Source organism: Gymnogyps californianus, chromosome 1 (assembly GCF_018139145.2).
Source record: "Gymnogyps californianus isolate 813 chromosome 1, ASM1813914v2, whole genome shotgun sequence".
NCBI lineage: Eukaryota > Metazoa > Chordata > Aves > Accipitriformes > Cathartidae > Gymnogyps > Gymnogyps californianus.
This window is the reverse complement of record NC_059471.1, coordinates 142227573-142245446: the sequence shown is the minus strand read 5'-3', so window position 1 is coordinate 142245446 and position 17874 is coordinate 142227573. Positions and strand designations below refer to the sequence as shown.

The 17874-nt window shown below is 41.7% G+C and overlaps 1 protein-coding gene across 2 annotated transcripts in view; it reads right to left on the bottom strand.

The window, feature by feature from the left end:
- The window catches only part of TTLL12 (tubulin tyrosine ligase like 12), a 29973-nt gene extending 12834 nt beyond the window's left edge, over window positions 1–17139 (bottom strand). For both annotated transcript variants that reach the window (XM_050899825.1, XM_050899834.1), the window contains exons 1-6: window positions 16982–17139; window positions 10207–10382; window positions 7974–8172; window positions 5958–6117; window positions 5150–5283; window positions 1832–1908 (exon numbers count right to left, since the gene is read on the bottom strand). In XM_050899825.1, the coding sequence (XP_050755782.1) occupies window positions 1832–1908; window positions 5150–5283; window positions 5958–6117; window positions 7974–8172; window positions 10207–10382; window positions 16982–17101 (866 nt within the window). In that variant the 5' untranslated portion in view covers window positions 17102–17139. The remainder of the gene's footprint in view (window positions 1–1831; window positions 1909–5149; window positions 5284–5957; window positions 6118–7973; window positions 8173–10206; window positions 10383–16981) is intronic.
- Between the last annotated feature and the right edge of the window lie 735 nt (window positions 17140–17874).

Here is a 17874-nt window from a genome sequence, read left to right as displayed (position 1 = left end):
CCCAAAGCACAGAGCTGACAAGACCGATCAAAACAAAGAGTTGTCATCTCATAACAGCTCTTTGGGTATCTTTAAAAAATGACTGATGTAGCCGAAACGAAACATGAAAGAGAAGATCAAGAGAAAACGAGAAGATCAAGCCCAACACAAACTAGAAGGACTTTTCATATGAATTTTGTCTTTGAAACATGTAGTTCTTTTATCCACCTTTTTTTCAAGCCAGCAATCAGCACAGCTAGATAGAACAATCTCCCTAGGGCAGCAGTTACTATTAATGCTACAAGACCTACTTGAACCTATAATTTTGCTATATCAAACTACATGTACTTGCTCCCCTGCTTTTCAGGATTCAGGTTAAACATTTATTTCATCTTCCCATTCTCTGTCTTAGCTCTACTTGGAAACAAGATGACTAAGAATCTGCCCCAGATTCTAAACTTTGCAACCTCATGCATTTAATTTTGTCTGAATCCCCTAAGAGTGGCAATACACAAGGCAGAGCATATACATTAACGTGCTACACACATCTACCCAGCTTCACACATTCCCATCTGCGTGTCCATGGTGGCAACGTTATAACCTTTAAAGCTCTGAAAGAGGCCAAGAGCACTGGAAGACTGCAGCTCCCACTAGGTCATCTGGACTCTGAGATGCTACCCTGCTCCTGGAGGAACTTTAGTAGATGAAATTCAGAACACAAGGACCTTCTGGCCTCCTGTGGAGGCCAAGCTGCTCTCCTTTCTCCTCTCCAGACTGGAACTGGATAAAGAAGAGGAAAACCCTTAGGAGTACATGGACAGGGTGTTGATGATGCCCTTAGAAGCAGAGCAGGAAGGATTTGGCATGTGTTTCCCCCCTCCTTCCCTCCCTGATGTGAATGCTATTCACCTGAAATATCAGACGCAAATTAAAGAGGTAGCAGTGAAAAATAAGTTGACATTTCCCAACATCCTCACTGTTTCTTTCCATCTCTATTAGAATGCATCTACCTTCGACTTCCTTATCTGAAATAGAAGCAAGTACACTGGATGAAAAAATAGCTTTTGCTTAACATCAGTCTTGTAACCAGAGATTTCAACTGCATAATGAAATCTAGACTATCAGTGAGCAAGTTAACAAATGCCTCTCAACTCAAGTGACTTGATTTTCAGTAGTTCTTCTCAAGTAAAGTTGATCTAGTGAGTAACAAATCCCCTAAATACAAGAAGCTGGGGTGTGAGTATACCCACCAAATACGTTTTAGCCTAACCTCATCCCTTAAGCAAAATGTTGCAAGCAAGAACTCGGATCCCAGTGTCAGACTACAAACACCCTGGAGTGCAACTCTCAGCACATGCTATGTAATAGTATGCTTTTCTGGAATAAAACTAGTAATAAGGCAGTCTAGCCATGCAGTGCCACTGCTGTCGCTCACCAAAATCCCTTATCTTTGCCGTGTTCTTCCAGCTGTCTTCTGAAATAGTTTCACACCATACACTCCATTTTTGTAGTAAGGCACACATCCAATTTAAAACATCCCAGGTTTTGACAAGATTCCTGTTTGGCAATCTCATCTGAAGAAGGGGAATAGTCTGGTATATTCACACAGCACAGAGAACCACATGTACCCCTATGGACATACATGCTATAATGCAGAAAAGAAGTCTTTAGTCTTTCTTACATACTTCAGTTACACTCCCTAGTGAAAACAGTGTTACAACATTATGCAACTTTTCTTTCACCCAGAAGGTGGCACCTGTTGTTCAAAGCTGGAAAAGGCTGTTCAGCCTCAGCACACTGCAATTATTATACTTCATCTTGGTAAGAAAGCATTTTATTTGCAGATACGTACTTGAAAACTTTGTCTTTGTCATAAACTGGTGGGTTTATCGCTATAGGCAGTTTTTCCTTGTTTTCTGCTAAAATAGCCTAAAAACCAAAAAACACCACAAAAAGTTAATACTAGGCAGAATAAATGAGCAGCCTTAGGTCAAACTCCACAATATTCAGCGGATATGAACAGCAGCTTAGACCAAACTGAATTTTAAAGTGTGCACAGTCAGGTTTATAAAAGAAGTGACTGAGAAACAACATAATCTTTAAGGAGAAGCTACATGTAAAATATTCTGTATGACTCAATGCTCATCCAAGTGTTTTATTAGCAATAGCCTATCGAAGTTTAGCCTGCTGAAATTTTCTCAAACTGTAAACCTTTACAGATCATTTTCTGCAATTCTTTACCTTCATATAAGTATTTAACTACATGTATACAGATGCATTTGTAGTCACACTAAAAATGACAGTCCATCTGCACGTCTCATCGGTCTGCTGTCTCCAGTGCAAGTGAATTCCACCAAAGCTGCATTTTAAGAAATATATTATGTTGTGTAATATGCTGCTCAGAAAAAAAATCAGCACAAGAGCAGAGACAGAAGGGAATCAGAGGTAAGAGGCTATTAGTAAAAAAGGAACAAGAAATATGGCTTCAAGACTAGGGCTTATCAACACTGTTGAAGCACCCTGAGAAATTCCTGTTTCTCCTAAGCATTAAACAAAATATCAAATCACAGATGATCATATGCAGTAAAAGACAAAGTTACTGTATTTCCAACAAAATGGAAGATTGACCATTTAGCCATGATGTTTTATTACAGATAACTAAAAAAAAATTATGGGAGGCTGGAACCTAATTCTGCTCCTGTAAAAATGAGCAAAAGACTTTTATCAGTCTTCAGCAGTAAACATGCTTGAAAAATCTCACTCCATCTTTTACAACACCTCTGACTGATAAAAGGAAATAGACAGTTGAATCATTGCTGATACCCTGCCAAAGGAAGCAGCTCACAGAAACTCTGGGATGGGAGAAGTGCATCTTGAGAAACTGAAGTAGCTGCTGTTCTGCAACAGCTCCCTGAGTTCCAGCTGCTGCAGGCTGTCCTCATAAGTTGCAGTAGCGAAATGTCTGTCCAGCCACAGACATACCTCTTTACCTTTAAGGCTGTTACAGGGAATACAATCATATGTAACTGGAAAGCTTAAACAAAACCACAAACGTAATCAAAGATCTTAGACATCACCTTCTAAAATAGATCGGACAGTACAAACACAAAATAATTCCTGCAAACACCTAAGAATAAGAAGGGAGCCTGTACTTTTAAGAGAACACTACAATCTCAGAACAGCACCAGAGGATTCACTACTGTCTTTTCTGCAACTTGAACGCATGGAGCTGTTGCAGAACAGCAACTACTCTAGTCCCCCCAAGAGATACTTCTTCCATTCCAGACACTTCATTAGAAGCCACCTCCCCTGATGCTGGTTTCTGCAATCATTGCCCAATCATTACCCATAGTACCATTTACGTTACAGCCTTTGTGGTCTGTGTTGGAGACCAGAATTAAGTAACAGAACAAAAAACAGGCAAAAGTTAAGCCACAACATTGCTGTAACAACTCTGTGATTCTTTTAAATAGAACACTGAAGCCTTCAGGTTTACTTAATAGAAAATTAGAATACGAAATATAACATCCTTAGCTATAGTAAAAACCAACAACACAGCCCATTTAACAACAAATGATTATTTGCACACAGTGGTAAAGCAGTTGCAGAAATTGTACAGTGATAGCAGCAAACAATTTTGAAACGGTATGACTTGCATAAACATTTAGAAACATTTTCACACAATCGTATTTCCCTGCAGAATTGCTGGCTCACATATTAATGCTGTAAACAGATCTCTGAAGTTGTCTGTACTTTTTTGCGCATGCAGCTCTGCTTATGTGAAAATAGGGGAATTAGAAGTGTCAGCAACACGGTATCTCTTTCTAGCCATCTCTCTTTTGGTGTTTAAGGATGTGCTATGCCCTAAGCTATTCTTCACTGGTCTGTCACCAGTTAAGACTTTAATCTACATTTAAATATTCTAGAGTAAAAGAAAGCTCTGTTGGTTGGTTCTAGCATCAATATTTTGCTGTCCTCTCTTCTCAATAGCTGAGTGGCAGAGATACAGTAAAGAAAAAAAAATACTTTGAGAAGATGTTTTTAAGGTGGGGTGGTAAAGGAGGATACTGTTTGCCCATTTGCCATACACAGTTCTTCAACTTGACCTGATCATCCCAAAACAGAATTAAAACACATGCAAAAAATTGCCTTATCTGAGGTCCAGGCACTTTTGCCAAGAGAACACCTGTAAGACGTGAACTATGGGTGCATTGTTGTTCCTCACCTGTAAATGCAAAGTACATCTACCCCTCTTGCAAAAATGCAAAATCCCAACCCACCAATCTGACTTAGGTTACAAGACAGCCTAGCTATTTTGAGTGTGTACCTTTATTTGGCAGAAGCAGGTTAACTTCATTTCTGACTAGATATTGTTAATGACAAGCTGGATCCAGCATTTTCTGCCTATCCTCTATCATAAGAAACAAATAGTTGGGGTACAGATTCATCTTTAGAAGCTACACTTTGAATGCTGTTAGTGGCCAGTACAGCATCCTCATAGGCATCAGGTTTCTTCATTTTTCTTAAAAAGGAATCTTATGCAGACTTGGTTCATGAAAAAGAGATTACAAACAACATTAATTTCACATCCTTAAAATATCACAAACCTTTAGTAAAAAGGAGAGCTCAAAACAAAACAGACGAGTACTTTATAACAGTGCCATCAAATTAAAGGTGTCTCTGCTCCAATATTTAATGGTTCTAAACCACGACATTAAATGAGTAGCCAGGCTTAAAAATATAACCACTCCTAAAATACTAAAACAAACCTTTCTGTAATTCGAGACTGACCAGAAGTGCTACAATAATAAATCCAATTGGTAAGCCTATTAGACAATGTATCAAATACCTAACTGGAAGATGGGTACCTCATATGAAGTACCTTGTAGCATGCTTATAAAAAAGTTACACAATACTGCAGTAACATATTAGAACTCATTTGTGTTGCTTCAGTTTTTAAACAGTTAAATATTATATGTAAGTTAAATATTATATGTAAGACATTTCTTGTCTCACTATGCTTTCTTTGAATTTTTTTTTTATTTAATAGCTATACTCTGAATCAATCTAAGCCTAAAAAGCAGCAAAATCAGAACTCTTGCAATGTTTTTTTAGACACTGTCTCTTCTTAAAAGAGATAAAATATGAGATTAACTTGTTAAAATTATACCTGGTAATGCTCATCTGATGGCTCTGGCGTAAAACAGTTGACATCCAACACTTCAGTAGGCACCCATGGTAACAAAACACACTTCCTGATCAAGCGATCTGTTTCCCCATAAGCATAATCACGAGTCACTTCGTCTGCAGCAAAACAAGGAGAACCTTTAGGAACTGCCTTTCATTCTCCACTGAAAATCTTCCTCATGGCATATCACACAAATGACAGTTGAACAGTTAATAATACCACAACTTTTGTTATTTAAATGTAAAATTAGAGACAATTAAAGAACTACATTAAAAATGGTATTATTTAGGATGCAAAAATTAGTCTGAAACCATCTGACTTATATCAGTTTCGTCAGACAGCTGGACACTTACCTTCTCCACTTGATGGGGGCATAAGGTGGCCCCCAAGCAAGATTACAGGAGTAAATCGTTGGCCTGGCATTTCCCAACTTCCAGTACTTGACTTTCTGACTCAAAGCTACAAACATAGACTTTTAAGGAAATTTTTTTTAAACTCTCAGATGACTGAATCAGTAGTTTCACTAAGACAATGATGCAAGATTTAAGTTCTCTGTCAATAAAACACTAGCAACATTTTTGGACTGATAAAGGCCTCTATCTCACATAAATTATGGAAATATCAGGCAGAGAACTTTAAAATTCGATAGCATTACAAATAAGCAGTCATTTTGGTCTTGAAATATTAGTTCCAATATGAAGTGCTCAATGATTTGTAAAAACGTGGCCCGTCTTCTATTGCAAGCGTTAAAAAAAAACCCCAAAAACCAACTCAACAGATACACACTTACCACCAGTTTCAAGGTCTCTCAAAGGCCAGAGAACAGTGTAAGCAACTTGTTGAGGCATATAAAACAGAGGTGCTGTTGCAAAACTAGGCTGATCTGAATGCTGAATGCGTGATCCAAATTCATCCATAATGTACCAGACAGGAACCTTCTCCTCTGCAGTCTGTACAATTAAAGAGTGAGACATCCTGCACATATCAATTGCTAGAAAAGCACCGCAAGACAGAAGGCACTGGCAGCATCCCCTACACCATTTCTCTGTTTCCTACTCTAGCCCAAATTGTGAGCAGGTGCTAAGTACAGAGTAACACTCCCATCCCTGCAACTCTGAGGCTAAGTCAGCCTAGCATCCAGCCGCTGCTGGGAACAGCCTGCTCCCATCTTACCTGCACAGTCCCATCATCTTTCTTATGCTACTGCTATTGCTTACCAGGCCCGCTTCCCCTCTACCAAACTAGCCAGTTCAGAGACCTAAACCAGCAGAAGGCTGTTTGGTTTTTTTTGGCAGGGTTAGTTTTTCTGCAGTTTCTATCAGAACCGGTTCACTACAAGGACGAGTTGGAAGTTTACAGCTTAAGAGTGAATGAGACCAGAACTGCCCCCTGCAACAACAGCTGGCTGTAAGAGTGTTGAGGCTGCATCATCAAACTATCCCTTCTTGCAACACTTGTCATGATAAAATCCTGAATGAATGAACAAACCTTAAATTGCTTGGTAGCACTACTCTCGCCCTTCTACAGATGCAGAAATGGGGGCACAGAGATTAGACTTAAGATATTCAAGCAGCCCAGTGCCAGAAAGGGGAATAGAAGACAAATTCAGCTACAAGTTGAATTAATTGTCTTCCAGGAAAGTACTTTTCAAGTGGTAACACAGATAATTCCACCCAACTCACAAGCCATTCATGACAACAAGATGGGAAATAAAGACATAGGGTAGAAAGATTGAGAGATACTGTTCAGATCTCCCTTTTATTTAAAGAAAAAAAAAAACAAACACCACCAAGAAAAAAAGAAAGCAGTCACAACTAATTCCTTTCTCAGGGATTTTTCAGGCCTGATACTACTGTGAGCTAAGCTGATACCTTAATTGATAAAGGTGTCCACTCCAGTGAACAATCTCAAGCCCCTGAGTTAAAAGGTGCAGGTTGGTCATGCTCACACTGCTCAGGGTTAGCCCTGCCCATTCTGCATAGGGCTTGGCCCAAAGAATTTGCCTTTCTCCTCTTTAATCCAAAATACTTACAATAGCCTAGGACGTACATTGCAGCCCCTACTAAAGAGTTTTTAACTGAACCCTGAGGGTTGTATTCCCTCAGAAATGGCATGTATGCACTTGAGGGTGTTTGAAGGCTCAAGACCTGCTGGTACAGTGCTGAAGGACTATGCAGGGCAGAGGGACCAAACCTGGTGTGGTCTTATCCACACTACCTAAAAGTAGCAGCCCTTGGAGTAAGCTATGCCCAGAAACACTTAGGCTCCATCTTGAAGCTAGTTGGTTCCCACCTGAGGGTGAGCTAACATTTACACAGTCCAAAAAACTAGTTGCCAAATACAAACCAGGAAGTTAAGTTATTTGACGGTGTAGATATACCCCTGGTATGGAAAGCACTCTATACAGTGAGGAAAACTGCGAGCATAGCCGAGACACGCACTTTTATGTGAGACAGTTGATTCATGAGAGGTTCTTTCCTTCACTATGAGAAAGTTTGAGTAGAAAAAACCCACATAACATACAAGCAGATCCCCCCCCTTCTAGCCCCCTTCTTTTGCAGCAGGCTCTTCCCCTCTCTATAAAAAACTCCTTAAAGTTCTCATCAGAAAGCTGGTAGCAAGCCACTGTGCATTTTAGCCCTACATGGCATTTGCTCTCCTTTCAAGTAGAAGTTTATTCTGAAATGCCTGTTAAGGACCTTTTTTGTATTGAAAATGTATCTTTGGTAATAGCCATATATTGGAATGTCTTTACTCAGGATTGCTCAGAACTTTTTGGCATCCTAATTAGGCTTTAGAGACTTACCCCTTGAGAAAGCTGGTAGGTCTGATTGTATTTCCACATTTCCTGCAACACTTGCTCAATACTGCCCTCATCTGGGATCTCTCCGTGAAAGTCGATTCCCATGAGATTTGCCATTCTGTGCAGTAAGCCGGGTACGTGAAGCAGCTGCTGGCGGGCATGTTCAACACGGTACGTCCAGGCGTGGTCGACAAGGAAAATGCTTAAAGACAATTTTGGTAACATTACAATGGTATATTTTTACACGTATATAGCCAAATGTTCTGTGAATAAGAGCTACATTTCCTTATAGATGGTTTGATAACTAAGTCTTCTCTTACTCCCAAAGTCACTCCCAGAGTACACACTGTGACATCACAGGTTAGGAACAACTTCCCAGCAGTAACTTAACACTCTGTTTTTGTTCTAGAAAGCTTATTATGCATTAGTTAGTATTTCCATGAAAATGAGGAGCAAACACAGAACAGGGCACTCAGTTTGTAAGCCCAGTTCCCTTTAAAGGCTGGGAACACAAGAGTTTCTTCCCTTTTGAACATGATTAACTCCACTGCATCAACCTGATATTCTTGCCTGAAGAAGGAAAACAATACATTATTTTCCAAAACTATTCGAGGACCTTGTTAGCCACGAGCTCTGACATCTACCATCACCTGCAAAACTAGGTGGAGAGATCTGATCATCAAAAGCCTGTATTGTTTGCTATTAAAAAAAAAGGGATTAAGTTTTAAGTTTTTTTGATTGTTTCTCTTTGGGTTTTTTGGGGCATTTCCCCCACCCCCTCAGGTCTTTTAGAAAAAATGCATTGTTTTAGAAGAATTACCAATCTAACCCAAAACAAAATCATACACAACTGCACAGCTTCCCTTGACAAGTTTAACCCTTGTTTAGGCTGCATGATTTTTACAAAAAACACTTAGTTATTCAAACAGAAGGGTTCTCCACATTTTGGTTATATACTCTTACTGAACAAAGTCAGAGAAGAATCTGAATTCTACTTGCTACAAAAAACCCAACAAAACAAACAAAAAAACCCAAACCCATCCCCCCTAAACAAAACCACCACACCACCCATATTTCAGAAAGTTAAAAACAAGACAGCTGTCACGTACACCAAGCATCCTTGAACAATTATTGTATCTCAGATTCCACATACAGAAGAAACTTCATTTAATTTTAAAATTAAAGACTCCAGAGAATGCTAAGGTCAAGCTCTTTGGAAATCTGTTAGCAAACAGGTGTGCTGGTGTTCTGCTCCTACATTCCCACACATTTGAATGATGCAAGGAAGCTCAATATTATCACAGGAGCTGTTTTGAACTTTATAATTTAAGCGTGTTCTCTGATTTAGAAAGGCAATGACTTAGGTTAAAGCAGGCATGTAAAGGCAGATAACTATGCTCTATGTTGTTTTTACTCATCAAGGCTAAATTTAGATTTTTAGACTTTGTATGTTTACCTAAGACCTAAAAAGTATGAAAGTTCTGGCAAAAGAAGTTTTATAGAACTGAGAATTGTGTTTAGATCTCCAGCAGAGTTGAATTCATCTCACTGCCATTTATTAATATTACAAATAGCCTGTTCTATGTTTGAAATCAGTAAGAACACAAAAAGCTGTGTTGTAACATTGTTTCTTATGCAACTCTTCTCTAGTTTTATAGCTGCATACTAGTCTTGTATTCATGACAGACAAGCTGATTCTTATGAAAGCCAACAGTAACTTGATGTATTCAATCATATATGCATACATAGCATGCAATCACACGATCACACTCTTAAATTATATTTTAGCCAACAGGAAGAAATTTAATAGTTCATGGATCATTACTGTGAAGCTGCTTAGTGCCTCCTTAGCCTGAGATTTGTGAAGGTCACAATTATTTCTTCTTTTTTTTTCCCAAGGGCACACAGTCTTGCAGATACAAAGTTTTGTTTTATTTCTGCAGAATTTATTTCAAGGTCGCCTTTTCCCTATTTTCTCCCTCAGTTTACTAAAACCAGTTTGTAAGCATCTTCCTGCATGATTTAAAAAGGAACAATCCTAAGATACTTGCACTCCTAGTACCCTTTGCAAGATGTGCCTCATAGCATGCATCTTTCCTCAGACAGGCAGCTATGTCTTACAGTAAGAAGAGGATTTCTCAACAGGATCAAATAAATTTTAAAGCAAACTGGCCGTATCATTTTAGGGTTTAAGACTACTCAAAGACTGAACACTACTTCTGAAATGACCACTCACCTATTGGGATTGGAGGCTTGAAGCCCATTCTCATTTGTTACGATAACTTTGAAACAAGGTTCATTTCCAGGATTTGGTTTCTTTTTAAATTCTTCTTCCATTTCTTCATCACCTTCTTCCTCCTCATCCACCTCTTCTACTTGCATTATCCCAAAGTAGTCACCAGCATCAAATACCTGAGATGGGAAGTGCAGAAAATATCAAGCAGTTGGTTGAAGCAGTGCCCTGACATGCATAATGCAACACTGAAAGACACTTGTAGAAGATTTTGGCCTGCAATCTGATAAAAATTGACATTTTTAACTTAACAGATAAATGAACAACAGTATTTATTCTTTCACATTTTAACAGAGCTGTTTGTTTGGGCAGTTTCTTTAGTTAATATTGGCAGGAAGCTTTGTTGGTTTCTTTGCTACCAATAGGTCTACTGATCATCGTCTATTAGTTTAACTCCTCATAAAGAATTTTAGAAGCTGAAAACAGAATATCTTTGGTCAACTTTGCTAAAATCAACAATTTAAGACCTGCAAAACCAGGTGTTACCCAGGCTCCACAACCATACTAAAGTACATTAAGGTCCCTGAAGAAAAAGAGCTTTTACCAATCAAGTTCTGAACTAGTTCAGAAATCTCGGCATGTTTCCCCCTCTCTTCTTTCCCTACAAAAGGAACTGCCTGTGCTCACTCACCTCCAGATGAGTTGGGAGATTCCTTATACTGCTGTAAGTGAAGGTCTATACACTTACCTCTATTAATGTGCTGGAAGGGGTTTGTTTACATTCTTGCCTACTCTGGACATAACACCTTCATAAATTAAGTAGGTCACTACGCAAGTTTCCCTTCTGCCCAAAATCTAGCCCAATGGTGGGCTTGCATATCTTTTGCAGAACCAAGACTCTGCTGACAGCTTTCATGATTTCAAAAGGAACATATGATTTTAAGAAGAAAAAATGTGTAAAGCCTCAAAAGACTTTTCACAATCCTTTCAGAGGGAGTTACTTTGCTAAGTCACTCACACAGTACATAACGAACTGGGCAGGAGCAGGCAAATCATTTGCCTCAATCTAATCTCACTAGAAAGCAGCAGGGAGGGAGAAAGGCCTAAAAGTGTGACCTCTAGAGTTACTGGTTTAACATGCCAAGCCCAGGTACACCTAGCCTTTGACACCACATTATTAGAAGTCATTACTTCTAGACACTGACAACTTATTAGCTGTAAAATCCCAATGGCAGCAACAAGTTTTTATTTGTTCAAGTGAGTGTTCCTTCAGGATAACTATTTCTGCTAAGCCCCAACAGGAGGGTGGGGAAATCAACTCCACATTTGTAAAGCAAGGCTACCTAGACAAAGCAGATAGGTGCCCAAAGACATCTAGCAAGGGAGGAAGGCAGCAGGGAAACACCACCTACTTCAGATCTTAAGCCACAGCATGGTATCATAGACCAGATCCAAGTGGACAAGTGCCTGAAATTCCCTTCTGAGGAGCAGGGGACGGTATTTTCCTTTGGGCTGGGGGGTGGAAAAAGAAGATGCTAACAATATGTTGGCTAGTTCCACATACACATTTTTCTTACAGTAAAGAAAATTACTTTGCAAACAACCTCACTAGAGGTTAAAAATACACCTATTTTTTAAAAAATCAGAAACTGACTTAGTATCTTTCACTTCAGCAGGCATCAAAATAGCTAGCAGTTCTAATTTATTTCTAGTTTTCCAGTTTTGCTAGAAGAGGATAACATTACTCAATAGTAAGCAATATCACAACCTCTTGCTGTTACAACAGTAACCACCAACATTTCTTTAAGTCTCTGCTCAGTTGCCTGTAAAATTCAGTCATTCATGTAACTGCAGGCAGGTCCCAGCAAAAGGAAGAGTCCTTCCTTGTGCGGCCGTCAGTGGTGCTTACAATTTATTTTCGTCAGGTTAGCTCCCAGCTGGATCAGCTCCCTGATCTGGCTCACTGCACAAGTGCTAATCCCGGCCCACGGCAGGCAGCAAAAAAGTGCATCAGGGCACACACATGTTCCATTCCTCCCTGAAGTGATGCTTCACTGCTCAATCAAGAGCTGTCCTCATCAAGCTCATTAGCTAGCCGAAGAAACCACAGCTAAGTGACTGGCAGTCATTAGAAAATTAAAACCGCAAGTGTGATTCACTGGAGTCCACTTGACACCTGCTACGGTATGGCACTATGTATACTTTCTACACTTGATATTTGTCTTAAGGAGTTTGTAAAGAGGTGAGCCAGCTGCTGACTTGGAGATCAGCCTTCACTCGCCACAGGCTCCACCTGTTTAACATTCATCCTGGGTGTCTGATAATGTCAAGTCCTTCTACAACTAAGGGAAGCTGTTGGTTTTATGTTTTATTAAATATCAACTCAAGACCTAAAAATGAAGGGACTCCAAACCCTCTAAGCCAAAGTTTTGATCTCTCCCTCCCACACAGCATCAGCTTGCAGTTAGCAAAAACTCTCCACTTCTAATACCTTTTCAGCAGAATTATGCTAAAAAACCCCCACATTTCTCCTTGAGAATTTACAACCTTGAAAAAGTGAATTAGGTGTATTCCTCATCTGAAGCAACTCACACTTGGAGCAGCAGCTCAAGACCACCTTAATCAGTGGCTTTTTGTGAGGTTGTTGTTTTTATATTCATAATTGATAATGCAAACAGTTCAGTAGTGAACTGACCATTTTGGCAGAAGTGCCTGCTTGGCAGCATGGACACACAGCCTGTTGAGCGGGTGATGACACTGCTGTCCTCTCTTCCTCCCTGCCTTTGAGAGAGTCTGTCACACTGTGAACCTGGTAACGCAGCAGCACTACTAAAGCAATCTTAAGCTATTTAAGGCAAGTATCAGCTGGAAAAGATCACACTACCAATTTGAAAAGTATAATCTTTTGCTTGGAGCAGAACAGGGAGAACTCACATGAAATACTCCACCAGAGTAAGTAACAATCTCTAGAAGACAGCAAAGGGGTAGCAACACATTTTGGTGGCACAACTATTTGCAAGAAAACACGCTTGGGAAAAATCACTCCCTCTTCATATTCAGGTGCAGTTCCAACCTAACAAACCTAATGAACCAGAGAATGTGATAACAAAGCAGGCACATGTCATGACAATTACCACCAACAGGCATCTTCAGCAAGTTCCTTTTAGGCACATTGCAAACTGCTTTGAAGGCCATGAGTAGCCTCTGAGCAACAGCCTGCCCTCCCCTGCTCTGGAAAATAAGTCTAGTAGTATTTATCATACTGCATTCCTTCTAGTAATTAATTAAAAGCCTCCATTTCTAACTGGGATGAAACTCTAAGCAGTCCTTTGCCAGTGACATCTCAGGGCCACAAAAATCTTGCTGCAATACACAGAAGCCTGCCACATAACTTAGCATATGGCTGGAATAGAAAAAAAAAGATTATGAATAAAATTAGATGCAGGTACTGTACTTCTCAGGCATATAACCAGGCTATACAAGGTTCCTCCAGTAACATAACAACCAACCACTACATTGGAAATAGAATTTTAGAGTTTATAGTAAATTATTACACATGCATATGTTTCGTTTTTCAAGTTTCTGCCAGAAACGCAAAAAAGTTTGCCTCGCAACAGACACTGAATGCTAAATGCAAAATAAATAAATAAAAGCAGGTTTCTTGATCCAGCAGATATACTGTGTTTTGAATGAGCAATCCAATTTAATTCATGGTTACATAATGCTCTCAGAAGGAAACCTGCTCCAGCAGATCTCAAGGTAAATGAAAAAAAAAACCAAACCTCCACTTCTCTCGTAAGCTTTAACGTACACATAGGAGGGAGGGTGCATTCACTCTGTATGTTGAAGCATGTGCGTGTGTTGGAAAACACCTGCCTGGGCTGGGTTCTAGAGGTACTGATGTAAGAGAGATTTTTATCTGTATTACGGATGCAAATTTTCCAAGTTCTGTGCTAGAAAGTTTTAATCTTTGCAACAGGTTAGGACAAATGAAAAATTCCTCCCACCTTCATACATGAAACAAGGAAACTCATCCTATGCTCCATGTTGCAGTGATCCCCCCCCGCGTTATTCTTTATTACCTAGACTCCCAAAGCGTTTTCATCCTTTCCCTTCACCTCCTTTGCTTTCTTTACTGCTGCTCCTCAAGCCACACCACACGACCCCATTTTAAGTAAGGTACTGTAGCTCTGTCTCTACCTCCTCAAAAGCTCATCCCAGTCGACCACACTCCTCACTGTAATTTTCCAGTCTTCTCCATATCCTTCTGCCCTTCTGGATAACACCCAGAAGCTGCAACAGTAGAGACAAGCACCATCAAGCAGCCTAATTTATCTTCCTAAGCACACTGAAATCATTAAATCTCTCTCTCCACATGCAATGGAACACTTAGTACAAAGAGCACGCTCAGCCACCACTGCAAGCAAAATGAAACAGAAGGAGCAGCCTGCCACCCTTAGGGCACATGCTTTCTTCATCCTGCCTTTTGCCATCTTAGCCTCTGAAAAAAGATCAGGACCATGGGTCTCCTCTCACTGTTGTCTTACCTTCTAAATTTCACACCCTCCCAACAAAGCTGGTAACACGCAAGGATTTCAGCCACAGGACACAAATCTTAAGCCTGCGTTATGTCACAGGACAGTTCCACAGTTTGCCAGCTACCTCCAGCCTTCTAATACTGGCATATGGCAATGCAACAGTGTGCAACTTCAGGTTTCCTTACCAGCTTCATACTGCCTCCTATTTCATCCTGTTCCAGTACATCCCTTCTCATACCTTCTTATTTAAGCAGAGCAGTAGATATTCCCTGCTTCAAGTCACTTGTACATATGCTTGCTGAGAGAGGTATAATATAACAGGCAGTTTGTGACCGGGCATATGCTTGAGTTAATGTAGGTTTATTTTCTCTGTAATACACATGTAGTCCTGTTATTAGCAGTACCAGACACACAACAGTTAGAATGCAGCAGGAACATATTCAGACCCTTCCTGACTGTATGTGCTATAAACACTCAGATTATATCACGAATTGCTGTGCTTCCCTCCTGTCCCAACTTTAAAGTTGAGATGGGGAAAAGAAGCATTCAAGTAATTAGAAATCAGTTTACTTGTACATGGGTGTTAAAACTACAGTCCCCTTGGCTTCCCCACTGCCCTATAGTTCTCGTTCAAACTTCTCATCCCATCTCACCCGTTTCTCCACTGCTCATCATGCCCTCCTGCACCCCACCACTAGTTCCCCTCTCTCCCCATACCCTGAGGTTCCCATCAGATCTCTTTCTCTCCCCAGGACTGAAAGTTCACCTCATTCTTATTTCCTTCTCCAGGTAGACTCCTCCAGACTCCCTAGAGCGCTCTCAAGTCTCCAGACAACTAGTTTGGGGTTGTGTCTCTTTCCTGCCTCAGTTCCTTGTTCCTTTACTCCAACAAATCCAAGACAGCTTTCCCCACCACTGAGGCTGGCTGCGTACGTGCAAAACGAAAAAAAAAAAAAAAATTTCTAAATTCAACTTGTGACTTTACAAGCTCTTTGTCCAAAATGACTCCTTTTCTGGACTTCATTTCTCTTCCCTTTCTCATCACAAAGGTCCAGGGAACAAGTGGATAGTTGCTAAAAACATGGGTAAAAAGGGATTCTCCATCCTGGAGTGTGCCTGTGCCCCTATACTCCCTTTAGCTGAGGGCCAATTCCAGAGGCTCCTGGTGTCAGCTTCAGCTGAAACATATCCAGCCCCGGCAAAGGGATGGTCTGTATGCTGCCTGGGCAGGGCTACAACAGGGGAACTCAAAAAGGCTCACAAAGGGCAACGTCCCCAAATTTGTCATTGCCTCTATGAGCAGCAATTCTACAAAGGCTTACAACTTGCCCAAAATTTGGCCTGATAAAGTCACACAGCACCACCACTCTGAGATGCTCTACAAAGTGATTCTTGCATTGTTATTCTTTTAACCATTGCCAGAACGTTCTTCTACCACCACCCCCATTCTCTGAAAGAGCTGAACAGCTTTTAATCAGATCAGGAATAAATGAACACACCAACCGGCCGAAAACACTCCCAGAAAACAGCCTGATACACGTAACTCGTGCATACGCAAGACGAGCTGACTGAGTTAGCTCGGCACAGTTATAAATGACTGAGAACAGGGCAGACCAGTGTAGAAGTGAAGTGAACTGGGAAAAAGAAAAAAAAAAAAAAAGGTAAAAGCCAAGCCAAACCATAATGCATTAACATATGGCAACATCCTGACTTTAATACTGCTACTGTTGCTTTTCTAAATTCCCCTTCGGCAAAAAGGGCTGAAGGCTTTAGACTACTCATCACCTCCCTCCAATATTGCATCTCCAGTTACCAGGATCCCCAAACGCTTTCAAGCTTTATGCTGACAACAATAAGATGAAATCAGATACGCACAATACACCCAATCTCTTTTACAGTCCCAAGCTGCAGCTTCGGTAACACAACCGGCACGAAGCCTTTCCCACCCTCCCCTGCTGCGCAACCTCTTGGCTCTCTTCTTCACCCCGGCTGGGAAAGGGGGACCCACTCCCCACCACGGCTCCCGTGAGGAGAGCCTGCCCCCCACGCTCCCCTCAACATCGCGGAGGGAGGGGTTCCTTCATACCCAACTGGGGAAGGGAGGAGAGGGGACCCCACGCCCCGCCAGTGTCTCCTCGCTGAGGGAAGCCCCTTCGGCGGGAAGCGCCGCGCGGCGCGTTTCCCGCCGAAGGGGCTTCCCTCAGCGCCGTTCCCCCCGGCAACGGCCCACGGCCACCCACCTCGCCACGCAGTTTGCGGCACAGGCTCTCCCAGTAGCGCGCCGGGACCCTCGACGCTCGGAGCGCGGCCCCGTGCAGGGCCACGAAGGCCGGCAGATCCTCCTCACCGTCTCCCGACATGGCCGGCCACCGCCGCTGCCTGCCCCGGCGCAATCCGGAACATGCCGGGCGGGGCGCAGCCCCTGAGAGGGAAGGAAGGAAGGAAGGAGCGAAAGAGGGAGGGAGGGAGCTGCGCGCGCGTGGGGCGGGGCGTTGCCAGGGGCGGGGGTTCGCCGCGCTGAGAGCCGGTTGCGGCCGTTGGGGGCGACCGTTCAGAGGAGAGGAGGGGAGGCTTTGGTCGGTGGCGGGTTGCCTCACGGAGGCCGCGGCCGGTTTCCAGTCACCTCCCGAGGAGAAGAGGTCTGAAGGTGGCTTTAGTCTGCTGAGCAGGTGTGGGTTCTGCTTGTGTTTTGCCCTTAAGCTTTAATAAAATCACAGCATTCGTGGCGCGGTGCTGGCCACAAGATTTTTGAGTTTTCCAGTGTTTCGCAGTGAAGGGACTTTTCGGGAAGGCCCCAGCCATAGCCTCTGAAGTGGGTTACAGGTGGGGTGTGAGGCATGACAGGAGCTAACTGCCGGCCACAGCCACGGGAAATGCTCTCTTCGAGTTGTGTGTGCAGAGGAAAAACTGGCACTGCATATGGTGTCAAACGGTCATTTTTTTAAATTAAAGCTTTTTTTTTTTTTTTTAAACTTTGACAAGTGAATTTTAACGTATAGGCCTCTCTTAAATATCTGTCTGTAAGAGGGAGGTGTGTTCTTTGCAAGTGCCTGTAGCAGGGAGGTGGCTTCCCAGTATTTTTCTTGGGTTGTTTAGAAGACATTTCTAAGAAAATTCATTCCTTCTCAGATTT